This window comes from Curcuma longa, chromosome 11 (assembly GCF_044706935.1).
Source record: "Curcuma longa cultivar G26 ecotype Majalengka, Jawa Barat chromosome 11, ITB_CL_G26_1.1, whole genome shotgun sequence".
Taxonomy (NCBI): Eukaryota; Viridiplantae; Streptophyta; class Magnoliopsida; order Zingiberales; family Zingiberaceae; genus Curcuma; species Curcuma longa.
This window is the reverse complement of record NC_133871.1, coordinates 24812067-24838465: the sequence shown is the minus strand read 5'-3', so window position 1 is coordinate 24838465 and position 26399 is coordinate 24812067. Positions and strand designations below refer to the sequence as shown.

At 37.9% G+C, this 26399-nt stretch overlaps 4 protein-coding genes across 7 annotated transcripts; 1 reads left to right on the top strand and 3 right to left on the bottom strand.

Moving 5' to 3' along the window:
* Positions 1 to 375: 375 nt before the first annotated feature.
* On the bottom strand, positions 376 to 3283 carry LOC141837523 (14-3-3-like protein GF14-C). 2 transcript variants are annotated; one of them, XM_074724902.1, is made up of 6 exons: positions 3143 to 3283; positions 2315 to 2752; positions 2129 to 2207; positions 1182 to 1304; positions 941 to 1057; positions 376 to 866 (listed from the first exon to the last, which is right to left on the bottom strand). In XM_074724902.1, exons 2-6 carry the CDS (start codon positions 2719 to 2721, stop codon positions 807 to 809), a joined length of 786 nt encoding a protein of 261 aa, XP_074581003.1. In that variant the 5' UTR covers positions 2722 to 2752; positions 3143 to 3283; the 3' UTR covers positions 376 to 806. The 2 variants fall into 2 exon arrangements, with proteins under 2 accessions (XP_074581003.1, XP_074581004.1); XM_074724903.1 differs by having other exon boundaries at positions 3075 to 3192.
* Positions 3284 to 3940: 657 nt separating this feature from the next.
* On the top strand, positions 3941 to 10495 carry LOC141839328 (protein PTST, chloroplastic-like). 3 transcript variants are annotated; one of them, XM_074727059.1, is made up of 10 exons: positions 3947 to 4015; positions 4360 to 4431; positions 4521 to 4567; positions 5257 to 5572; positions 6139 to 6228; positions 8182 to 8250; positions 8654 to 8759; positions 9512 to 9600; positions 9957 to 10069; positions 10153 to 10495. In XM_074727059.1, exons 2-10 carry the CDS (start codon positions 4360 to 4362, stop codon positions 10262 to 10264), a joined length of 1014 nt encoding a protein of 337 aa, XP_074583160.1. In that variant the 5' UTR covers positions 3947 to 4015; the 3' UTR covers positions 10265 to 10495. The 3 variants fall into 3 exon arrangements, with proteins under 3 accessions (XP_074583157.1, XP_074583160.1, XP_074583159.1); XM_074727056.1 differs by lacking the exon at positions 4360 to 4431 and having other exon boundaries at positions 3941 to 4015; positions 10153 to 10469; XM_074727058.1 differs by lacking the exon at positions 4360 to 4431 and having other exon boundaries at positions 3977 to 4015; positions 5186 to 5572; positions 10153 to 10469.
* Positions 10496 to 11474: 979 nt separating this feature from the next.
* LOC141837417 (aldehyde oxidase GLOX-like) lies at positions 11475 to 13193 on the bottom strand. Its single transcript, XM_074724823.1, has one exon. The coding sequence runs from the start codon at positions 13107 to 13109 to the stop codon at positions 11475 to 11477; it is 1635 nt and encodes a 544-aa protein (XP_074580924.1). The 5' UTR covers positions 13110 to 13193.
* A 2105-nt stretch (positions 13194 to 15298) lies between these two features.
* LOC141839667 (nuclear pore complex protein NUP1-like) lies at positions 15299 to 24444 on the bottom strand. Its single transcript, XM_074727469.1, is given in 10 exon segments — positions 15299 to 16034; positions 16119 to 16204; positions 18152 to 18400; positions 18402 to 18590; positions 19559 to 19645; positions 19725 to 20018; positions 20152 to 20326; positions 22273 to 22382; positions 23179 to 23222; positions 24117 to 24444. Coding segments are annotated over 10 exon segments (1881 nt in total). The 5' UTR covers positions 24355 to 24444; the 3' UTR covers positions 15299 to 15625.
* Between the last annotated feature and the right edge of the window lie 1955 nt (positions 24445 to 26399).

Below are 26399 nucleotides of genomic sequence, written 5' to 3'. Positions count from 1 at the left end.
AGTCGCTGTTGACGCCTTAATGGGGAAAAAAAATAAAAAAACGTGGCCAGCACGTGATCGGTGGTTGCTTCGTCTTCCACGTGGAAGACAAGCTTGCCACTTGCAATAAATCTATTATAATCTGATCCTTCCTAGAAATCTTCAAGCTGATAATTTAAAATAACTAAGTGTACTTAGATGAAAACCTAAATTTAAAAATTTTCATTTGTTGAACTTCATAAAAAATATAATTAAAATTTTAAAATTTATAAATCAAAGTGGAATTCCATGCATGTAAACGCTAGCTTTAAGGTCCAAAACAAGATTTAAAGCTAACTAAAAATACAAGCTAGTCATTCTCTGCCCCCATTTTCCAGACAATGAAACAGAGCAATGGAAAGAAAGAAATTTTGATACAAATAATTGCCACACGCAAGTGCATCATTCTACTTCCCACAAAAACGAAGTTTGATACAAATAATTGCCATGAAGCCAAGCCAAATCCATCATAAATTTAAGATGGAAAAAATCCATGATGAAATCTTCTCCAATGCTGCTGTAGGAAGATATCAACTAAGCAAGCAAGATTGTTTTCTCTGCACTCCTAGATTTTTCCGTCGCAAGCTTGCAGATCTCGCGGCACCAACAAGCCGCAACTTCAAATAGTTTCGGATCGACTACATAAAAACACTCAAGATAACTAGATATCCAATTTTTTAGGCAATACTAGTAACCCAGGCTTGTCGACAAGCATATGAAACTTAGCATCTAAACCCACTTAAACAACAATCCATTCTACTGCAAAATAAAGAGGAACTAAATGAAGATCACTGGTCGTCTCCTGACTCCTTCTTTGGGCCTTCCTTAATCTCATCACCTCCATCCTCCTGTCAAATAAATAGTTAGTAGAGTTAAAAGGAATGTTGATGTCAATCAAGTTTTTAGAATTCATTGAACTGACCATAATATCTGAGGTCCATAATGTCAAATTGTCTCGGAGAAGCTGCATAATCAATGTACTGTCCTTGTATGATTCCTCACCCAAGGTATCAAGCTCAGAGATAGCCTCATCAAATGCCTGAAAATTTTGACACCCGAACAAAAGTAGGATGCTAAAGAAGATAACCTCACCAGGTAAAGTAGGATGACAGGAGAATATCAATGCAAACAAAGACAGAGAAGTGGAAAGGAAATATACAAACCTGCTTTGCAAGGCTACAAGCGCGATCAGGTGAATTAAGAATCTCATAATAGAACACAGAGAAGTTAAGTGCCAGCCCAAGCCTTATGGGATGAGTTGGAGCTAGATCAGCTAAAGCAGTATCCTGCCATTTCATGAGTCATATTCAGAAACATGCCATCCAATCAACCATGATATCTGAAGCGTAACACCAGCCTGATCTTAAAAAACAGTGGGCAATATGACAACATATGGTTTGGATGTTCAATCAAAAGCTATCATTATTGTGTCCTGAATCTCACACAATCAAGTGAATTAAGAATCTCATAATAGAACACAGAGAAGTTAAGCCTTATGGGATGCGTTGAAGCTAGATCAGCTAAAGCAGTATCCTGCCAAGGAGTTTTCATGTGTCATATTCAGAAACATGCCTTCCAATTAACCATGATATCTGAAGCCTAACACCGGCCTGATCTTAAAAAACAGTGGGCAGTATGACACAACATATGGTTTGGATGTTCAATCAAAAGCTATCAATATTGTGTCCTGAATCAAATTTCACGCTATAAGTAAAAGGGTTCCTAAAAATCCAAAGATCTATGAAGGGAGATCTTCAGGAAGGTAAGTTGTTTATCTTGCCCATACAAGCAGTACATTATTTTCTTGAAAAAGTTTCTCCTGTAATCCGAGTCAAATAAGAGAACAACTACCATGAAGCAAAAGCTTAGCCATAATTTTCTGTATGTAAAATAGGATGAGTTTATTAGACAAACAATGATGCAGAATACCAAGCATTTCAACCCATTTATAAGAAAATACAGTATCAAATGAATGTTAGATTGTATCATTTAGGATTCTAAGCTTCAAAATAACCAAAGCTCGGTTGGTTTTCATCATCTTGATTCTTTTGCAGTTAATTTCGTAAGATAATTTTTCTTAAAGAAAAAGAAACAACTCAATAGCAAATACCTGGGCAGATTTGTAAGCCAACATGGTGCTCTCAGCAGCTTCTTTCCTCTCAGCTCCAGTCTTGAATTCTGCAAGGTACCTAAGCACCAATCCACCATGCACCATCATAGTTGGCACAAAATAAAATTGGGATTTTTTTTCTAACTTGCTGCACAAACCTATTTACTCAACTATCCTTGGACTAACCTGTGATAGTCACCTTTCATCTTAAGGTAAAACACCTTGGATTCAGCAGAACTGGCAGATGGTACAAGATGGGAATCCAGCAGCTTCAGAATCCCATCACAGATCTTGCCGAGTTCCGCCTCCACCTTCCCACGATACTCCTTGATGACTGTGACGTGTTCCTCGTTGCCGCGACTCTCCTCCTTCTGCTCAATGGAAGAGATAATACGCCAAGAGGCACGTCTAGCCCCAATCACGTTCTTATAGGCCACTGAGAGGAGGTTGCGCTCCTCCACGCTAAGCTCCTCCCCGTTGATCGTTCTCACCACCTTTTCCATGAACTCCACCATCTCCTCATACCTCTCTGCCTGCTCGGCAAGTTTGGCCAAATACACATTATTCTCGCGTGAGGATTCCATGGGAGGCATTTTGCTAGACCTTGATTACAGATTCCTGCCTCTGTCAAATTATAAACACTAGATCGGCATCAAAAAGGTAACTTTCACAATTTATATACGATCCAGACCCAAAATCATATATGAATAACTATTCTTGGCCCAGGAATAGGATATTATGCATAAAAAATTTCGATTTAGAAGTAGAAAACAAACCAGATACGCTAAAACACCAAAAATAAATAAATACCCGAAAACACAAGCCTAGAAGAAAAAGCTAGACGCCAAACCATAGATCGGTAATAGAGGGCGACAAAACGTTTACCTAATCAGTAGTTTAGATCTAGCAACTAAAACAGGTGTTATGAAGAGCGAAAATAAATTACAAGAAAGAAAATAACAGCGCCGAATCGAAGAAACTGCGAGCGGACGAGCCGACCACGCGAGTGCGTACCCTTCCAAAATTAGGGTTCTAGGCTCGCTCTCTCACTCTCCTTCCCCTCTTTCACTCCTTTATTCGTTCTTTTTTTTATTTGTTCTTCGTCTTCGATTTTTTGAGGCGAACCCAGAGGCGATGATACCACTTCTCCCCACTTCCTCACCAAGCTGTGTGGAGATCGGTGGGGCTCAGACACTAGTAACGTGGCCCACTTTGAAACACAATAAAAAAGCGGGTTCGTGACGGCGTGGATGCAACAAGGTATGCGAGTTTGCACTGGTGGGCCCCGGAGGAAGGACGGCCGTACACGTGATCGGTGCAAGAGGTGTGGCATCGGGTGGGCCTGCATATCGCGATCACTGCCAAACTTTGACTGGAACATGTGGAACAAGGTCCAGGGTTTCTCCCTGATCAGTTCGCTACTTCCTCTTCGAATGACGTTATTAATCAATAACATGACGTCAATTTAGCGAGTCTGGCCTTTCCGAAGGTGTTCCGTGTCCCACACGGTTGAGTTTGACGGTGACGGGTTCAACCGAATCCGATATGCAGTTCAAATTTCAAATCAGCGTGATTTCCGCGAAGCCTAGTTCATGAAAGAAGCTCTATCGATATAATAATTAACAAAAAAGATCAAATAAGATAAAAATGGGTTTAATTTAATTTTAAAATTAAATTTATCTAGTAGTTCCAAAATCATATGGACGGCCGAAATGAAAAGTGGAATTGATGTGGACGGTCGTCGAAGGCCTCGTATGTTTATTCGAAGATATAAAATTTGGAGCACACTTCCACTCCCCATCCACGCCTCCTCTCGCTTGTCGCCGCCGAGAAACGCTGCTCCGGCGATCGCCGACGCTGTCCGCTTCATTTCCACCTAGTTCATTCGTAAGCGAGCTATCCACTTTCCAATTAGTCTGCTCTCTCCGGTTAATCGTCAACCTCTTTTCCGAAAAGAAATGTTCTTGGAACAGGCAGTAGTAGAGGGGGAGAGGGGGCTGGGTAGGAAGAGAAAGGAGTAGTAATATATGATGGTGGTGGAAAGAAAGGGAAGGGGAGTGGTGGGAGGAGGAGATATGGTGAACGGGGAATGGTTGCAGGAGTAGCGGAGGGTAGGGAGGAGCTGAAGGGGCCATTTTTTTTATTTAACGACCCAAGATTAAAATTTAGATTTTATCCTTTTTCTGATTAACGTTGGATTGAAGGAATAGGTAAAATGAGAAACATTGCAGATGAAATCTCTTTGCGAATGCTCCACTATTCAAGGATGCAGGGAGTACCTGGACTTATTTTTGGAGATTTTGGTCATTTTTCTCCTAATTATGCTAATAATATTAATGTAGTTTGCTTTTGAAATATGGTAAAATGTGCTTTTTTCTTGTTGATTGTGCAGGATTGCAGGTTCTTTGCCATGTCATGCTTAAAAACGAACTTAATGAGGTAAATTATAATTGTTTCCCGCTCTTGAGTAAGATATCATTAAAGCTGATTTACTAACTACTTACCTCAACAGCTTGAGCTTTCTGAAAAGTGATCTATTTATATGTTTAGATCCTTATTATTCTATTTTCATGTGTAGGTGACTATAATTCACTTGGTTGGCCCAAACCCAATACATGAATAGACGAAATAATGTTTTTTTTAACATAAATTTGAACCCTGATACTCCTGCATTGATACCATGTAAAATCGATTGACTAATCACTTAAGATTTTCTCAAATGGATGCTGTGACATACTGTAAATGTGTAAAAGAACTATAAAAGAAGTTTGAACACGTGATCTTGTTACAAAAGTACATGTTTAGATGTTTTCACAACAAATGGTGCCAGATATATAGATATAATGTGTTCAAAGTCTGTTTTTTGCTATTTTTTGTATGGGCACACATGGATTTTTGAAGTTTGTGGGATCAATTGGCCTTGATTGCCATTGTCTTTTGTCATATTGTCTAAACTAACTTCCCATTTATTTAAAACCTTCAACGTTTACCTTACCATCTCAATTGTACGAGTAGATTCCAGTGGTTCTAGTTGACTTTATTTTATTGTTAATAAAGACTACCCAGGAGCAGCAGGACATTAATCTTGAAACATGCTTTTGGCTGGTATGTATATTTTTGCACTGAAGGAAGTTGGACCTGGCACAAGATTACACATACCCTTGTATTGAGCCATCAACTAGATTATGGATGAGGCGCAGGAGGCTGACATATTCACAGAATTCTTATACAAGTTCTCAAGATTTCCCTAGATATTTTTGCATGATATACCCATCTCAGTCATTCCTCTGTGGACACAAATCTTCAAGAACCTTTGCCATACCTATAAATGTGGGTGAAGAACCATCCTCATTATCAGAAACAAAAAACACAAATGGTGCCAATGAGATCATGCTGGAGGATACATCAGAAGTGGGCTCACCCAGAATGTTGGCATCTGATGAGGTGATAATTAAAACAATTTCACTTTTTTCAAATCATCTTATTATTTTGGCTATCTCTGGCTTAAAACTGCGTATGCATTTTTTTCATTGTCATTCTAGGTTTAGTATTCAAAAGTTATTTTGTTGAATGAATATATGCACATTTTGGTTTGTAAATGAAGCCTTATTGTTCTTAATTCCTCTCAGATATATTGTTAATATTATAATTTTGCTCCAAAGTGCAAGGAGATATATTGCTTGTTCTCAAGCAAGCCTAGTATCTGTTGTCAAATAGATTAGGCTTTTGTTTCAGATGTGCCACTGCTAAATTTCCCTACATCGACCAATTTCTTCACCTTTGTCATTACTAATTTTTCTTGGTGAAATTATTGTGACACCATCATGCTTGGTATTGTTGATCATGGCCTTCTTTGAATGACAAATTTGTGCATTCCATACAAATTGTACTTCTTAGTGGAGTTTTTGTATCATCTTTAATGAACTCATCCAACTGTTATTTCTCTGACATCTTGCTTCACTCACTGCATGGTTAAGTCACTATGTTTTATTGTCTTTTTTGATTGACAGTTGCAAGCACTACTGCTTGACCCTGAAAGAAAAAAACTTCTGCAGAAACTCAGTGAAGCTAATCAGTATAACAGATGCCTCAAAAGACAGGTCTAGATGAATTGCTCACCGCATTTTCTTTTTTTCTTCTTTATTTGTACAACCAACTACTTATTGGAGCTTAGGAGTTTGTGTATATTTATATTTTTGTCAGTTGCCTTCGTCTTAACTTACACAATTATGCAATCTAGTAATGCCCATTATTGAGTTATTGACTTGGTGATTATCCGAATTATGGATATCTAGATATCACACATGAAATCAGTCTAGGATTCTATTGCTCTATTGCTATCAATTGCTAAGGAGTGTTGCTGACAATTTAATTAAATTATGGATGTAGTCCATGAAATCAATCTAAGGCATATTGCTGCCAAACTAAGTAGTTCCACATTTCATGATTCACAGTTTCAAAAGAAACCTTTTTTTGCCTTATCGTGGTCTCTAAATCTAGTTCATTTAACTAACAAATTAGACTCTAGTAATGCACAATATTGAGTAATTGACTTGGTCATTATCTGAATTATGGATGTCTTGATATCACACATGAAATCAATCTAGGGTTCCATTGCTATCAACTGCTAAGGAGTGATGCTGACAATCTAATTAAATTATGGATGCAGCCCACGAAATCAATCTAAGGCACATCGCTGTCAAATTAAGTAGTTCCACATTTCATGATTCACGGCTTCAAAAGAAACCTTTTTTTGCTTTATCGTGGTCTCTAAATCTAGTTAACTTACAAATTAGAGTCTCTTGGATCTGTTAAACCCTTTCCTTTTATCAACTTTTAATGTTTATTTGCAGAACATCAGCAGCAATAATAGGTTGATCTGTCATTTCTTTTGCTATTGAGGATGTTATTGCCTTTTGCAATTATTCTATGTTATCAATCTTCCATATAGTATCAAAAAAAAGCTATACAGTGTGCAAGATATCATAAACCCTGTTACTTAATGTTACTTTCCACACAGTGGTCATTTATCAACTTGGGAATTATAGTTGTCAGTTGTTTAACAGGTATTATCTCCTGACACTAGGATAGTTGACTGTTGACATAGAATTCAGCAATTTATCTGCTAGAAAAAAGGTGGAATGTTAATTTCTTTAAATTAGTTCTGCATTGCACAATTATTCCCTATTTACCGCAAGGTATAGGAATTTGATAATTTGGCTTAGTTCATGCTTTTAGAAAACACAATTGAAAGGTGGTTCACCTCAGATTAGTTATGAGAGGTTTATGTGGACCCTGTTTACTACCCCTAGGTAGGGTGTCCCTTTCAAGTGTTGCTTGGATTGGGACCAGTTCCATGTCCTTTATGTCAGTGTGATACCTACCTAAAATGTATGTAAATGCAAAGAAAATGTCTGGTTAGCATAACTGTAAGTTTGTAATTTGTAGATTCTTGAAAAGATTTCTTTTAACATAAAGGATCTTCATAGATCTCATTCTTGGAATATTGGGGATATGTTTCCAGATAATGCCAGTCATTTTATATCATGGTAGTTAGAACCATATGGTGTTATCTTAAGATATAAGACAATTGAAATGCAAACCAATATGGTATCATTATGATTCACAATTCGATGTGATTCATGATTCAAAGATTTACCAAACAATTAACTGTATGAACAAAAGGTTGACAACCTTTTTGTTATTATTTTTTCCAGGTCAGGATGATATTCATAATGAAATATTTGTAGTTGACTTGTATTTATGAGTTTTTTTAACTTTGTGATTGTAATGAGTAATCTTCACTGTTCTCAGTTTGAATAGTTTTGTTTTCTAAGCAGTCAACTATTCACCCGAGCATTATTCTAGGATATCATTCATGTATCTCTCGACTCTCGTTAGTTAGTTAGAATTCATAGTTCAATAATAGTGATCTGTGATTTCAGTTCATTCACTGGCAATATCTTATCTATGTTCTCTTGATTTCAGTTAGAGGCTAGATACTTCAGAATCTTTTGATGGTAACTCATAGCCTTTCCTGATTGGTGTTGCAGTTGCTTGTAGAAGAGGATGCATTAACCAAGTACAAAAATGAACTTGCTGTCTTGGAACTTGAACTTCAGGTTAGTATACATCTGGTTTATATATCATATCAAATAATTAAACAGCTAATGTAACTGGATAAAGAGCTGCAAATGTGGTGTTAACTGGCTAAAGGAAAAGATAGAAAGCTGCAGTCATAGACAATGCTATATTATCTGTGATCTCTCTACTCTAAAATAGTTAAAAATTAACAAAGTTTGTTAGCTTTGAAAGCTTCTAAATTATGATTCCAACAGTTCAAAAATTGAACCTAAGAAATTCAAATTGATTTGGTTATATGATAATCACCTTCACAATTTTAGGTTGCAATTCTGCATCTTCTGACTCTAGACCATTCACGTACTGCATGCATCTGAAAGATTTTGTACTTTTAACTTGTGTTGGAATGTTTTGTGAACTCGATTTACATTCTTTCCTGTTCAGGCTTTGGTTGGCCTAGCAGAAGAGGTAGCTAACAGTGGTATCCCACTTGACTCGAGGAAGATCAATGGAAAATATATCCAATCCCACCTCCTTGCCAGATTAGAAGGTTGTTTCATGTTGTATGCATATGTACATCTATTCTAATTCTACTTAGTAGTTGATTAATTTATAGGTGCTCGGGCATGTTTAGAAGTTCCACAAATGTGTGTGATTATGGTGGTATATGCCTGCTTCATGACTTGAGGTCCTATGGCTTATATGTATGCCTGTTATAAGGCCACTGGTCTTTTGGATTTTAGGCCAGCTCACTTTTAGTTATTTGCACATTTGAATTAACCATTTCTACCACATACCAACTTCTGCCTCGCCATTCTTGGCCATATTCATATCAAACTTTTCACATGCTTTGTGATATAAGTCTGTAATAGCAATGATTGGAAAATATAATTGTCTCTATTCAGGAAAATTAGCTTCATAAAGTTAAATTTCTGCAGATTCATTTTTCTTTGATGTGTTAAATTATAGGAAATTTTAAAATTGCATTTGTCTGCATTTGCCATAAGACAGCCCTAGTTCGACTTTTTGGAATATTCAAGCTATTTGTTATTGTGGCTTCAGACTTTAGCAGCCCAAACTATTAACGATTGTCATTTCATGTTATCATGAAGCTTTTCAGCCCATGTATGAGACACCAACCAGTCTGAAACTCAAAAGATCTATCAACATGATGAAATATATGCCATCACTTTGATGTATCATGTTGACATAGAAATGGCTACCATTTATTTTATTCAGTTTATTTTCTTTATAGAACCTCAATATGGTATTTCAGTCATCTCTTATGTTTTTCCCAAATAGCGGTGCATGTAAATGTCAAGGAGCAGATAAAGGATGTCGACTTACTGAGGTTTGAGGTGGTTGATTTATTCTGGGTCGGCATGGCTGAGGTGAACCCCTAACCACCAACAGTTCAACATGTCTTGGTTTACATAGACTTAGTTCTCCTAGTGAACACTGTGATATATAATGCAGTGAAGAACTTTTAACACATGTAGATCATCAAAAGTTTGCCTTCTCAAACTTCTGAACTAAATATTCCAAAACTATCAAAGTTTTGTAACTTCTCTCGAAAATGAGTTTATTCCTAAACACTTTGTTGGCATCTAAAGAAGCTTATATTAAGGCACATTGAAGATATAAAACTATATGCTTCTGGTTCCAGTTCATTCCCTATAGACATCTTTAGCTACCAATTTGTAAGGATGAACTTTTATATGTCAATATCGCTAACATTCATTGCCAGAGTGTCCAAGTTAAGGGTTCATTCGATGGTTGGTCTGAAGGCGAGGAGATGTCACCGGAATATTGTGGTGATTATGCCAGATTTTCTGCTACTCTGAAACTAAGACCTGGGAGGTATATGATTCCATCTTCCCCTTTCAGATTACAATTTTCTTAAGCATGATGATAACCATTACTCTCCTTTTTTCTGACTTAAGGTACGAGATCAAGTTCTTGGCAGACGGAGAGTGGCAACTCTCTCCTGAACTCCCCACTGTAGGTGAGGGACTAATGCAAAATAACTTGCTGGTGGTGGAGCATGTCGATTGAGCACGCAACAAAAACCAGTTAGTTTACCTTTGGCTTTCCACGAACGGCTGCTCTAGTAAATGCAATTGCAATGTTAGGTTTGCGTACCAGCTCTTGTGATATATGACTGACTGGCTTATAGTTCTAATGCCTTATTGCTCTTGCTCAGTTTTTTGTTTCCTATGCTTCTGCTTCTCTTTAGATGAATTACTTGTGTTTCATTGCATCTTAGATTACATACTTTTCATTGTAGCTTTGTTTTTTAGCAAATGCTCCTATAGTTAATACAGCTGTTTGTGTCTTGAGTTTGAGTCTTGAAAATAGTCTTTTGTAAAGTAGAATAAGACTTTGTATAATAGATTTTTTTCTCAGAATTTTACATTGATAAAATTTATATATCAGACTGTTCCTTTATTTGTTCCTATCCTCTCATCCCTAGATCTGGTCCTTGCACTAGTAAAATATAATCATATCACTCAATACTTATCTGTTGTTTAAGAAGAAGACAAGTCTAGGAACAAATGTCCTATGGCTGCACTCTCCCTCAAGAAAAAAACAAGGCCTGTGAACCCAAAACAATGTCTTTAATTTTGCCTTGTTTCCTATTTGTTTGCCATGCTAACATGCAACCCCATCAATCATACGCCCAATATTTTTACATGGGGATTTGTTTTTAGTTTATCAGTATTTAATAGTCTTTTTACTTTTTTCCCTAAAAAAATTCTCACTTTAATCTATCAACTACCTTATTTATATGTTTCCCCCTTTTTTTGTGTTATTACACATTCTTATTTTTCATTTACACTTAATAAATCATATGATAAATTAAGTGGTTTTTTTTAACACGAAATATCACTAAATTTGAGAGAAGGGGCCCAAGTTAGTGAAATTTAAGATCCTTTTTCCTTGAATTAATATATAGGAAATTGAAAGAAATGAGAGATATATGATTTAAATTCACCATTACAAATATTTTCTCTTTTTATTTTCTCATTGTGCTTATCTACTCTATGAAATTAAACCCACCAAAAAAAGGCTATGTAATTATACTTTTTTAAAAAAGGAAATTTCATATTCTGTAATATCTAAATACCATTATTATTAGTCTATAATTCAAAGAATCATCTTAATGAACAAAATCCAAAAAGACATAAATTTAAATTATCCTCCTATTTAACTGTATTTATTGTTTTAATTTCTTGTAATTGGTACAAGAAAAAGAAAATCAAAATTAGGTGTCAAGTGACCCAATGTGGGCCCAGACACCTTCACTGGGGACCCCACCATTCACAATGAATACCATATAATATCCCGGGGGTGCCAAAATCCCCGACGCCGGCGCCACCGCTTCCAATCGCCGGCCGCCGTTTCCGACTTCCTGCTCCGTCGCCTCCAGGAAGAGAAGTCTCTGGTTCATCGAGAACGAGTGCGTCGCAAACGCTGGCGCCACCATCGTCACTCTCACGCCCCCTTCGACCGCTGTCCCCACCTCGTACTCCATCGTGAATCGCTCGCCGTAGCTCAGCCGCATCGGAGATGCCCGAGCTGTGATCCGCGGCCGCAATGCGGCGTTTTTGACGCTCAAGTAGCACGGGGAGAAGGCGTCCAAGCTGAGATCGGTGGGGAACTCGACGCCGGAGAAGTTGTAGCCCACGTGCGGGTTGCTCCCACCGACGAGCACGCGGCCGTCGCGGAGGAGCACGGCGGTGGAGTGGTAGAGCCGCGGCGTGGACGCCGCGCTCTGCTCCTCGAATCGCGCCCCGGCTGGAGCGGCTGGACGGTACACGACCGGAGCCATCGCCGGGCTCTGACCGAGCTCCCACCCCGCCGTGCCGGCTGCCGCGCCATTGACTAAGAGAACCTCGCCGGAGGGAAGCAACACCATGTCGCCCATGACCCTGGGCCCCGGCATCGCCTCCATGGCCCACTGCGCTGCCGCATCCGTGACCTTGATGCGCCCGCACGTGTCGAGCGCCCGACGATAGTTCCGGTTAATCTTAGCATCCAAGTACGCGCCCGGCGGAGCGCCGCCGCACACGAGCACCTCCGCCTCCATTGGCGCCGGCGCGAGCGGAAGAAGCACCGACGAACCGGTGCTTGGGTAGTTCCTCGGCTCACCGCCGGGCATTGGCGGATACGTTCGGACCACCCTATTATTGACGTAGTCGAGCAGGACAGCGCGGTTGTTGGCGAATACAAAAAGGTTGCCGTCGATGTTCAGGTGGACAAAGGGGTAGAGGTTGTCCTCGACGGCGTCCTTGGTCTCGGCTAGGAAGCGGAAGTAAATGGCGGCGGAGTCAGAGGTGCTCTTCTTGGGGAAAAACTCGTAGTTAAACTGTTTGCGACCGCCGACGATGACGGCGCGGCCGTCGGGGAGAGCTTGGTTAGAGGCATACCATCGCTTGACGGCGAGGACGTCGGGGGACTCCTCCCAGTCACACGTACCGTCGTCGCAGGGGCGGAAGGTGCGGGCGACGCGCGCGCCATCGTTGTAGCCGCCGGTCTGGAGGAGGGCGCCGTCGGGGGCGAGGGAGCCAGAGGAGCACCAGGTGTCGGTGAGCACGGTGAGTGGGCGGAAGGAGTTGGTGGCGACGTCGTACTCGACCGAATGAGCGGTGCAGTCGTGCTTGAGGGCCTCCTCTTTGGGGTCGTCGCGGCAGCGGCCGCCGGGGAGGGAGAGGTTGGAGGGGCCGAAGTCGGTGCGGTCGAAGACGACGACGCGGTCGTTGTGGAGGAGCTGCATGTGCATGGCCGACACGCCGATGCTCGTTTGCAGCACCTTCCACTGCCAGCCACCGCCGTCGCCGGCACCGGCGGCCGTCGAAACGAAAACGATAAGGAACAAGAAGAAGGTGGACCTCATCATCCTCTGTTTCACCTCTGCTTCCCCCTGTTTCACCGACCTTTATAATGCACGAGATCAAATCGACATGCAATGCACGGGAGGAGAACAGAGGAATTCAATGAACAGAGTTCGTCTCCCGTTTGGATTTGCTTAAGCAATTCATCGATCATTAATGATAAAATTTAACGTGATTTACCAAAATTGGAAAGAGATTCGCGTGGCGACCTCTTCGATTTACAAAATATACTTGAGATTCTCTTCAATAAATGACAAGATGCATCCACAAATCCATATCCAGATGATCTCAAATGTATTTCAGATTCGATAAAATGCTATGAAGAATTCAAAAGCAAACAAATATCCGTATTGGGCCGACGAGAGGCAGGGAATCAGTGCAAGAACAGTGTGTGTTGGAGTTATTCGCGAGATGGAATACCGTGGGCGGTGGATGAACAGAACAAGGCCTGCTCTGTTTCCTTCTTTCTACGGAGCCTTTTTTTCAAAACGGAAAGAAAGGGCCAAGTCCCTTTTTTTGTTCTTTCATTTATGTTTTTTTGATTGGTTGTTGTGATTTATTTGAATAATTTTTTTTTATGATTTCTTGTTCTTTGCTCGAATATCTAACAAATTAGAAGGAGAGTAAGAGAGATCGATCGAGTTATGAGGGCTATAACAACTCGTTCAAGTTTGCCATTAATTATATAAATCAAAGTATAAAAGTAATTTTATATAAGTTCATTTAAAATTATTTATGAGTTTGGTCCGTAGACATTAATAAGTGATATTTAAGTTATATTTCACCTATTTAACAAATATAAATGGACTCTTATTATTAAGTCTACGGAACTTATTCATGAACTTTTAATTTGTTTACAAACCTACATAAATGACTTTAGCAAGATTGCATTATCTTCGAGATCAAGAGGAAGATAGAAGTATAAATAATTTATTTCTTTCAACCACTTATTCTATAAGAGGAAGGCACATCCCTTTATGTAAAAAGGATCACACAATCACACTGAATTACTTGGTTATTATACTTTGTATATTATCATTTTTTCCCCTTACATTACTTAACAAAAGTATTAAAGGTGACTGACTCTCTAAGAACATTGTCATATGCTAAGTTTGTTGTTAAGCAATCCTTTCATTGGTGAACATATGCATAACAGGGACATCAAGGAGCTAAGGATGAAACGCAGAGCATAGGCTTGCAATGAAGAAACTAATTCTACATTACGAAGAAGGCAACCAATATTTTTGATACATTTATGAATTGAATGAAGTAAAAGAGAGAGAGGGAGGTGGGTGTATGCTAGATTTATTTTGGGCACATGCTGTGTCTCTTGATGGTCACTTAATGGAGGATAGATTGAGAAGAATCTGTACAAGCTGGTGGACGAAGAAATGCCAAGAGAATTTGTTATCTTAATTGAGTGAGTGAGTGAATGAATGATTGAATGCTCTACTGGAAGTGAGTCAGTAACTTTGGTTGCTTGCTCTGATAGAACAAAGTTGGTTACTTTTTGCTTTGACAGATTCAGAACTCAGAGATGAAAGAATAAAACTAGTATGAGTTTCGAAGCACTGGCTTGATGCTTAGTGGAGGGGAAATGTGAGGGTGAATGGTAGAGGCATGGAGTGTCAGGTAGATGCAAAGAGAGGTGTAAAAAGAGATACGATGCTAGCTTTATGATCTGGGAAGGGAAACACTGCAGTCAATTATGGAGCATCCTTATCTGATCCATTTGTGAGTTGTAGCTTTAGGAGATGATGGTCAGATGTGTGCTGCAGCTGCAAATAGTTTTAAGCTCAATGAAGATGGTAGGGGATCAGAGCTCAAACTCAGACCTAGATCTCGCATGCTTGGCAACTTTCAAACAGCTTTCATTTTGTAAGGTGTCAAGTTGCATGCTTAAGGCCGAGACTCGTGTTAGGCTTAGAAGATATGTCATTATGGACCGAGCCAAAGTCAGACACAACCTGACTGAAACTGAACCATCTTGAAACTGTGTCATGCTCAGACCAGACACCCAAAGGAAACAGGCTTAAATTGACAATGGAGATCTACTAGTTTTCCATAGCTTGGATGAAGAAAAAGAAAGATTCCTTCAAATCATATTACAAGAACATATTAAGCGTAAAATCCATCTTCTCAGCTGTAAAAAAAGATGGGGAAATTTGGATTAACAACACAAATTATGGTAAACGCTTGTGCTTCCCAGCTTTCTACCAGTAATGTATTCCCTATTCAATCTTATACAGCAGTTATAGATACAAAAGTAGCTCTTAAACTGTTTTCCTTGGTTAAACAGCATAATACTCTTTCTTTATCAACTAAGCCAACTCAGAAAAATGATTAGCTGTTTTCTTAATCTGTAGGACAACCAAGCACGCTAAGCAAACCGGATCTGTTGATCAGAATTACTTCACCGTTGTATATTGCATACAGTAGAGTACAAGTTAAGCACTCTGCAAGTCTGTATCTTGCTGAAAACAACCATCGGCTTCCATCTTGATTGGTATTTCAATAACCACTAATAGAGTTCACTTTCTGTGTTCCTAAACCAGAATGATAACCTGCGCTGATCTCCAGATCCAAACTTGAACTGCGGTTCTGGTGTGTCAGTCACAGTAGGGTTGTTGGAAGTAGTTGCTAATGAGAAATTGAGACCACTGTTAGGGCAAGGTGAGCGAAACATAAATGATGGCATGTTATTAGCAGCAGAGGTGGGCATTGTGGACATGACAGGTGAAGTCAAGGAAGGCATTGATGGTTCAGGGGAAGCATTTAAAGAGGTGGAGCTGGAAACAGGAAACTTGAAGGGTATGTCTGTTGGTGATGAAGTCAAGACAGGCGTAGATGGTGTTTTGGATGAAGCGTTTAGAGGTGTGGAACCAGAAACGGCAACCTTAATGGCTGCATCACAACTTTTCTTGTTGGCCCTGAAATTAGATTGGATGTTAGATGTATATAAGCAAAAGAACAAGACAAGCATCCAAGAAACTGGTAGACTTGTTTTGACTAACCCTGGCAATTGATGGTCTTTGGTCATTGGAGTTGCAGAAGGCAAAACCTTGTTACCATTTTTGCTCATAGTTGCCATGGCTACAGCCTGCATGATGAATAGATTTAAGAATTGTTAGTTTGCAAAATATGATATAGAACCAGCCCACAACATTTCTACCATAGTTGTAAATTAGCTATTTCCAACTCACGTGAGAACAATAGACATTAAGCAACAAAATTGCCATAATTCCATTCGCTCTTTCTTTCCTTCCTTTTCTTTTCTAAAAAGGACCATATGATAGATTGACTGTCAAACAAGATGGCCAGATGATTTCTAGATTCATCGAAGCACATTATTTACCATTCTTTTGGGTGATGATTATCATGTACTCAAACCAACAAATTGCTACCATGCCAGGTCAATGCAACAGTAATCTGCCAACTCCAAAGCCAAGGTATCAAGTTTGCACCAAACTACCAAGTACAAAACTCAGGATATCAAGCTCAATATGAATCAATCATGTCCAGGTGAGCCATGTAATCAGCAGTCCAACGTTCAGAATAAATCCACAAAGTCCAACATCAGGGCACAAGCTTGTAGAAAACTGCACCACATTAAAAGCATAAATTAAACAATATTCATCCACCTATGCATCCATCCACCCATGATAATTCATCACTCCTGTTTTTCCATCCCTTTGGGTAAGCAGGCCCTAAGGCTGTGTTTACTTGATAAAAGTTAAGCAAGGGAAGAGAAGGCTTACAAAATTGCATATGAAACTCCACTATTATGAACATTTTTTTGTCACTTTTCCTCCCCTCATATTTCCATCTAAGTAAACAACCCTCAATCCCAAGCGAAAATTGCCAACATTGTGGTTGAAGACACCATTCTTTCAAGTCCTTCAAATGCAATATCTCCTCAAACTCCTGAGACAATGGTGGTATTCTCTCAGAAGATTTGACCTGATAAGATTGGGAAAATGAGATATGGGACATTTCAGAAAACATGGATACTACAAGCAAGGAGTCATTTTCCAGTTTGGTGTCATATTCCTCTTTTATCAAGCTCTCTTCTGCTTGTCATATTTTCGAAACTAGAAATTTTCAATTCGGTCACATCCTAAATCCTGTCAAATTTCCTGTGAGTCAAGGCCATAGCCCCTGACGATTCCAATTGTGTCTCGCTTAGTTGGATTCCTCAGGATCAGGGGCATATTTCACAATCAAAAACACTCTGGAATCATATTCTTCATTTTGTCAATTTCATTAAGATGGAGCTACATTCCTCTTCTGTATGCTTCTTTCAGTCTATCAGCATGCTTACCATTCCACTAAATTGTCATTTTTCTGCACTCCCAATTATATAAATCTTCTCTCATTTTGTGGTTGTTTTCACATTCTATCAAATTATTTCATGTAAGACCATACTCTGCTATCCAATCTAACTAATGTCATCATATCAAATACTCCACTTAAGCCAATTCTCCATTCTGTCAAATTTATTCGTCTAAATAAACCATGTAATAAATGAAAAGAAAATATTTTTAGCACTTTGTCATGCTTATTTCATATTGTAGCACCTCAGTTGCTTGTAGTCAGGTTATCTCAAACCATTCAAGAAAAAAAAAAAATTTGATCAATGTGAAGCAAGAATATAAGTGGTGAAATTTCATTGCATTATATGCTTTAATGTAAAGAATATTTCGAATTTACAATCCTAAATTGGCAAATATGATGCAGGAGCAAGCTAAATAAGATTAGATGGCAGTTTTTTCACTTGTTTATAAGTTTCAGAACAATCATGTGCAAAAATATGCTCCTGAGAACTAAATTTCAAAGTATAAGAAAGTTTATCCATTAGATCACCAACTTCTACAGGTCGTATTCATCTCATTGGAAGCTAACAATTTCCTAAATGTTCATGTTAGAAGATCAGAGAGTTCAAACAAATAAACAAATAAATCTGCAAGTCTAGAATAAATATTTGCTACAGGATTGGGCAGAGAAACAAATTAATCAAATAAATGATAGATTCGAAAACAAAATATACCTTTTCTTCAGAAATTTTTTCTTCCTCAACAACACCCTTACTGAATAATGAAGCTTTTGCCTCTTCATCAACAACAGGTTTCTTTGCATGGCAATCAGTAGCAAATTTTGAGAATGATTTAGTTTCAACTACTTCTGGATTTGCATGTATCAGCTTCTCCTTAGGAGAAGGAATGGTTTTATTGAGGTGCTCCAATATTTTCATAGCTGTTTGACTGGATTTTGGTGGAACTGAATTAAAATAAATGATCATTTTCAGAACCTTCAGCAATGTTGTAATTCAAGTTTGATGCCATGGAATTTTTACCATAATTTGCTTTCCAAGTAGAACAAAAGTTCTTCGTGGCATTTGGAATTGATGATGGCATAGAGGAAAAAATAGCAAGATTTGAATCAAGTAATTCTTTGGAAGGAGTTGATCCATTATACTTGTGGGGAACCTGGTGAATGAAGAGGATGAAAGGATATAAACCATCCAAACATAAAAAAAAAAGAGGAAAAATAAAGAAATTCAGATAAAGCATAATAAACCAACAATACAACAAGATTTATCTGAGTGGATATAGAATCAAATGTTAATCCTTCATCCCACTGGCAGGTCTAATTAACAATAAAGGTTTTCTAATATATGTACAGTTATGCTAGAATTTGAATAAATATCCAAACAACGGAGTATAAAATCCATGTGATTGACCCCTTATAGCTGGAACGAACATGGCTTCATGATGACAACCCAATCATCCAAAATCACTTCCCATTATGTTAAAGAGTTTCTAGTTTACTTTACCCCATCAAACCTTCGAAATAATTAATTCTACTTGTTCAAATCCATTGGTTGTCTTTAACCATGCTTACACAGCCTTAACATATTTTCTGTTATTTTTTCATCAAAATAAGCTACAACTAATTGCTCATGAAGCAACGCCTTCCCCCCCCCCCCCCAAAGTAATTGCACACGCTTTCTCATCTCAACTAAACTTTTCTATTTATTATTTTTAAATTAATCAATACACTGGCCCAAAAAGCATGGTTAACATAAATTTTAACAAAGCCAATGAGGCACATGACAATAAAAATACTCTGGATGTGCCTTGAAATTTAAACTGCTCAGACTTTATCAAACATTTTTGTCAATATCTCCTTGCAGTTGTTTTTGAATTACAAATTCAAGATATTCAAAACTACTTATGATTTCGAGTCCATGAAAATTATTTATTATCTTTTCACATTTCATATATTCAATCTAAATTGTACTTGGCTCAAAACTAGAAATTTTAAAATTATCATGGCAATTTAAGTTTTGAATTTATTAAGAAAAGAGAAATTGCTTATTCGCTAGCTACATCTTCTATCAAATAGAAAAACAAATCTTATAAATTTCTCTTTTGGAATCAGAATAGAATTTTACTGTGATGCCACGAAGAGCAGTAGAAGATTTCTTCCACCCAGATGATGAAACAGGTTGAGTCCTTTCACGTTCTCCGCCATCTTGAAACTGCTAACACTCAAAAGAATTGGAGACTTAGTCTTAAAAACTAAATTTAGCAAGCCAACAGTGTAGTAAAACTACAAACCTTAGATTTTGAGAAAATCGAACCAGAGTAAGGAGTCCGTCGGGAACTAAATGGCTCAACCTTGAGTCTAGAAGTTTTAGGAGTAAGATGGCTTCCATTATTCTCCACAATTGCTCCAGGCGAGCATACAGGAGATCTAATCACTGATGAGTAAGCCATTTCTGATGCCAATGCATTATTGCCCGCTGTCATATTCTTTAATCCTGCTTTGCGAGGTTCATGGAAAGACTCAGTAACCAGTCCTTCCATGTAGGCTTTTGCAATTTCAGCAGGTGAAGAACTAACATCATTTACCTGCACAAATTAAACAAATAGGCAATTTCTTTAAAATGGCACATCAACAACTGAATTTATAGATCAATATTAATAGCCAATCAGTTAGCAAGATCATGTCTTGGCCAAAAAGTATTCTAGAGTTTATTATTACTACTTTCATCTTTAAAGATTCCTCAGGTTTTGGTGTTAACAAGTGCCCAGGTAGCACAACAGATTGTGATTTAATTGAAACTTTTTGGTTCAATATGCCTTCAGTTTCTCCATGGTGATCATTAAAGTCTCTCGTCCTTGACTGCAATAACTCCTTCAAATAATTGGACTGTTCTCTGGACAGGAAGAAAAGCATTAACAGATTATTCAACCTGACAATAAAATTATAGTAAGAAAAGGATTAACATACTATTCAACCTCATTATGGGATTATAGTAAGAGATGAATCAGCAATTTTCACTAGGAGCAACTGAAAGATTTCAGGGAAGAATAAGTGCAGTGCATAAGACAAACAAAAAGTAGGTAAAGCAGTTTCTCCAGTGGCAAACAATTCCAAAAATAATTTGTCTACATAAATGCTAGTCCAAATGCTGCTTAGATTCTCTCAAGTTTGATATGTAAAATTAGAAAGCTAAATGCCACAAACTTTACAAATCAAGTTGTTAAACTTTGACAAGTCAAATGGATAAAAGTTCATTCATTCAGATAGTGCAACATGAGAAAGCTTTAAAATGACTTCAACAAAACTCCCCAAGACAATGAAATCATGCTATAAATTGGTCATGAACTTAAACAAAAAAATTTTGGTTTGCCATATGATGAAGAAACAAATTAGTAGTGACTTGAATTTTTTTTCCATCTACAAATAATTGTAACACTTAAATTGCTTCAGCAGGTTCAGACTTCAAACTCCGGAATGATTTCTGTGAAAGGTTTAGTCCTCAATTTAAGCATACAAGATGATTCGTAGCAAACAGTAGCAAAGCCGGATAGGATACAAAATGCAATTAAAACATGCCACTTTAAAAGTGATCAGTCCAATAAAATAAAGTGGATAGGGTCTAATTTAAATTTCATTAATTTTATAGTTTAATATACAATTTCGTTAGTTTTAATTTTTATTAAAATTTAATCTATTTTGTCTGTAGAGACAATAAAAGAAACTGCAGGTCATTGTTCGAATTATTCAATCAATACTACCAAGTTTTCTACTTCAGAATTTAAATTCACCTTTCCTTTACCGGCAGTTTTGAAATAAAAGAAAAGGGTTATTTTTGGAACCTTGCTACATTCACCTTCATTCAATAGGCCAGTCCTGAGTGAGGCACACCCTCATAGAGCTCTTTAGAAGTTCAAGTGGAAAAGGTCAAAGCAATTGGCCTGTCAGTATGAAATGGAAGTCAGTTAGGAACTACCATTCCATTTAAAGACATTTTCTCATTCCCCGCCTCCTTATTTTTAATTGACTTGCAGTTTCTCATGTGATCCCATGCGGTTATCAATTGCGGCAAAAAGATCTATATTGGTGTCGCATTAAATGTACAGAGCCAACCAGCTCAACACAATGGTTTACCTACATTGTCTAGTGGTTGTATTCCTTCGTAGTTGCACAACCCTCTCTCAGAAGCCACGAGGACATAGCAATTCACTTGCAGATAAAAAATGTAAGAGAAGACAAGACTTGGTTGAAATCTATTTAGTGCAAACTTCCCACATGAGATTGAGATCAAGAAGCACAGCAACTTTCAATAGAGTTACTTGCATTGATCCAATAAGAAAGTGAGCTTAATTTGTTGGCTAGTTTAATTTAGCTCTTAACCAAGTCTTTGCATTAAAAATTGAATTAGTTGGGAAAAAAAATTTCTTTCTTTAGTCCAAAAGAGAATTAAAAAATCAATTTATTGTGCTTTGTTTGACCTTGTAACTTTCTTTATAGTCATTGTCACTCAAACACTCTTAGATTGGAATTATGAGAGGAAAGACCATGACCACTATGAAAGACATGCTAGGCATAAGAATCTCAAAATCAAAATGGAGGATGGAACTAGATAAGCTATTTGATCAACTGATAAAAGAGAAGTGTCTTGCAGAAATAGATAAGAATGATTAATTACCTTGTGCTCAATATTTAGTTCATGAAACATAGATATGGTATGAAAGTTGGTTTGTGAGATTCACTTCCAGAACAAACAAAAGATGCCGTCAAAAAGAAAAAAAAAACAGAGTTAATTTAAATAGTATAGACTTGCCTAGAAAATGTCCTTTAACAGTATATACTTGCCTAGAAAATGTCCTTTGCTTGAGCCACAGCTCAATTTCAGCAATCCCACTGTTGTCACACGTATTAGTTGCTTCACCAAAGACCTGATCCTTAGAAGGATCAGCATAAACCTGATATTTTTTAGCCAAAAAAAAAGGATTAATTGCCTACATATCTGACACTGGAATTTTCTGCCAGAAGTTGTGTGTGCATCAACAAAGTGAAATGGTATGGCACAACTTACAAAAGGAAGCCATACTTTTGTTGGAAGATGTTTTGAAATTAAATTCATCAAGGGATTCGCACCATGAGAGTTTGCTACATATGAATACACCATTTTAAGAGAGTTCAAACTACAATTTCTTGATTGAAGTAGAGTTAGGTTTGGGTAGAACCCATTTAGTAGACATGATAATTAAGATCAGCTATTGGTTTCAAACAGAGCTTGATTTGGACTCATTTACATTTTAGGGCTAAACCAAGTTAATAGTTGGGTTATGTACCTAAGCCAATTAATAGTAACTAAGGATTCACACTTCCATAAACCTAAAGAGAAACAATTGATATCTAACAAAATTTTAAGAGAAGAATACAATTTATTGTGGAAGGAACTTTATGGATACATACACTGTTTGCAATTTCTTATTTGAAGACATTAAATTTACAAGGAAATATGTATATAGTCTACATAGTTTTGTGCATATTTTCCAAAAATCACAATTTATTATGATTTTAACTTAATAAAAACTTATATGAAAGTCGTGCCAGTTCTGAATCAATATCTTGCATGAATGCTATCAGTTTTTCAAAAGCTTGTCGTGATTAGCAAACGACAAACACAAGTATAGATAAAGTAGTAAATAATTTATTCAAATGTATAAAGGCCAAACAATATAAAAGGAGAATTAAGGTGGTAGTCCTCCTTACATTACGAGAAGAGGTGGGCCTATCATAATCTTCTTGCCTTGATTCTGCAAAAAAATTTCAAATCAAAGGAACTAATCAATTGAAAAGATTAAAAAATGGTAGCCTAGTGCACGAAGCTCCCACCATGCGACATCCGGAGGAAGAGTCAAACCACATTGGATTTATTGTACGCAACCTTACCTTACATTGCAAGAGACTGTTTCTACAACTCAAACTCGTGACCATAAAGTCACATGACAGCAACTTTATCATTACGTCAAAACTCTCCTTTAGTCAATTGAAAAGATTAACAACTAATATTTAAGATAGGATCTTTTTTTGTAACACATTCATAAATTAAATTGCACATGGCAAGAATGGCAAGATTGAAGCACAAAATAGAGACAAAAAAGGTTTTTTTTTTCAATTTTACAGTTTATATTAAGATATGATCAATAATAAAAGTACGCAAATTTTATATTATTTATATTATCTTAGTTACACGATAGCTACCTCTTTATATAGATGTTTACAAGCAATTTGATAAAAACAAGAAAAGTAAAAGAAAATGGAGACTAAACCTATTCTATTCTAGGAAAAATTAGGGTACTTATTCTATTCTAATGAATGAAGAAAAATTAGGAATCTTAATCTTTTCTTTGAATGAACTACTTGATCCAGTGTTATTTGCTTGATCTTTCCTGATCCATTCAAGTTTGATTTGTTATTCTTTGATGACCAATAACATAATACATACAATTTACAAAACAATGAAATTTAATCACACAACAATCCTATGAGAACCACAGGGAAAAATATCTTTCTTTTACTTGAAGGACTTGATTCCACCACTACTTCAAGAAGACAAGACCAAAACTCCATGCATCATGCCGCGCTACGAGGTGTATGTGATCAAGAAGTCTACCAAGGCAACAGTAATAGAGGAAGAGAGAGCATACGGGGAAGAGCTTTGGAAGTCATAGGCCAAGTATCTTTAATAGGCGCGGAAGCAGCGAATTTTGGAGAGAATACGGCGGGACTGGGAGGAGCAGATATCCAACCGAACCCCCTCCTCCGCCCAGTAAGGGCGGGGCGATCATACGGCGTCATCGCAATCCTTGGCCGGAGCTCCTTCCGAGTAAGCTTCCCTCCGGCACCCGCATAATGATCATCCTCATCTACTGCCTTCCGCTTCATTACGTCAGCGATCGAACCCTACGACGCCCTCCTTCTCGCTCCCTTCACTTCCTTCGACTGAGTGGTATGGAATGCGCGAAGAAGAAACCGTCGCCGACCTCCCTCCGACCACCGCCCGACGCTCTGCCCTCCGACTGACCAGTAGCAAGACAGCAATACAAAAAGTTAAGGCGCTCTTTTGGAGCTAGGGCAATAACTAAGCCTTAAACGGGCCGGACTTTAGGATCATCTTATGGGCCCATTAAACCCGATTCGAATCTAATACTTAATATATGCTCTTCCGGCGGCGGCAGCCAGTGCATGCGCGGCAGTTCTTAGCTCTTCAGCCCACTGTAATACCGGCATTAATACCTCGTCCTGTACCCGATCACTGCGTCAGGATCTCCTTAAAGTTGATGATGGAGTAGATATATATTGCGCCGCGGAGTTAATTTCGCCTGCTTGGAATTCGAACTTATGACTCCATGAGGAGAAGTTCGCTCGAGTGCCTGCACTCGTGTTGCTGTTCCACGATGAGAGCTCGCCGGCGTCAGGGCCGGCCTGACTGAGCTCGTCGGCGTCGAGGTCAATCTGGTTGAGCTCATTGGGGTCGAGCTCAATTTGACTGAGCTTGTTGGCGTCTATTCAAGCTTGATCGAGGTTGCCGGTGTCGAGCTCAGCTTGCGCGAATACGCTTGTTCCGGCCAAAAACCGACGTCTAGCGATCCGACGGGTACCGTCCTAGTGGAGTTGGAGGGACAGGATGATGAAGACCGAGCACTTAGCATGGTCGGGTTTGGCCTAACGCTATGTCATTTGTGCGGAGGAAAAATGAAAATGGAAAAGAAGAAGAAGAGTTTAGAAAGTCGAACCAGCCCCTCAAGAGGAAAAAGAAGAAGAGCTTCCTTTCCGAAGAAGAGGTCCCCACCTGAAATGCATAACCTGTCTAGTTTCTAAAGAAGGGGAAGAAGCAGTTCCTCAGCCCTCCATTGTAAGAAGAAGAAGCAACCCCCGAGGAGAAGAAGTCCATTCAGAGGAAGAAGATGATCCTGAGTTTAACCTTTTATGTAGGCATATTTTTAAATGATATTTTTTTCTTCATTTATACTATGTATATTACTTTATTGTTTGTAACATGTGTGGTATGTAGATTATTATAAATGTTGACCTAGATTTTTTTTGCCAAATCACTATTTATATTGACACTAGATCAACGATTGTAATGAGCTTGACAGTGTCGTAGAGCTTTTTTAATTTTATATTTTATATAAATTTATTTTTAAATAGTAGTTGAAATCCCAATGACACACATAGAATTTATCTACAAATAGGCTGAAATCTCACAGATATCTCAATATAATAGATAGGAAGGTGAGATGTAGACTTTCTCTACCGACTGGGTAAATTAAATTCATTATGATATGATCGATGAAGAAAGAAGAAGAGCTCCATCCTCTACGGTTTAAGATCCCATGTGAGAGTCGTTTATGACCGTGTGATGGCCCATAAGGTCAAGGGTCGTCCTAACGAATCATCTACTATGGTAGAAGCCTTAAAATAAAAAATTTAATAATTAAAGAATCGATTATCCACATTAGATGTGACATTTTAAGAATCTCACCAAGCCTAGTTGCAATACAAGAACATTGCATGAAGAGATACACGAATTCATGATTGCATGAGTTAAATGTCGCATGACTTTGACTCACAGGAGACTTAAGACCTTCACGACCATCAAGACCTTGATCTATAGCTGCATGAGAGGTATGTTAACATTTGTAACTTTTTTTTTTTGTGTGTGTTTAATTATTTACTTGTGAACATGCATTTTCAAAATAAATATATATTTTTAGTTTATTACTAACCTATTTTATTATATTTTTTATATAGGATTGAATACTTTAGTTAGATATTTTAGATATTTCATAGCTGTGATTGTATTGAGACATTTGATACACTATCATTGTATTCAGATATTTGATATGTTATCCTTGTATTCAAGATATTTATATTTGTATTATGGTTTAATTAGTTTAACTTGAGATATTTGATATATTGAATATATT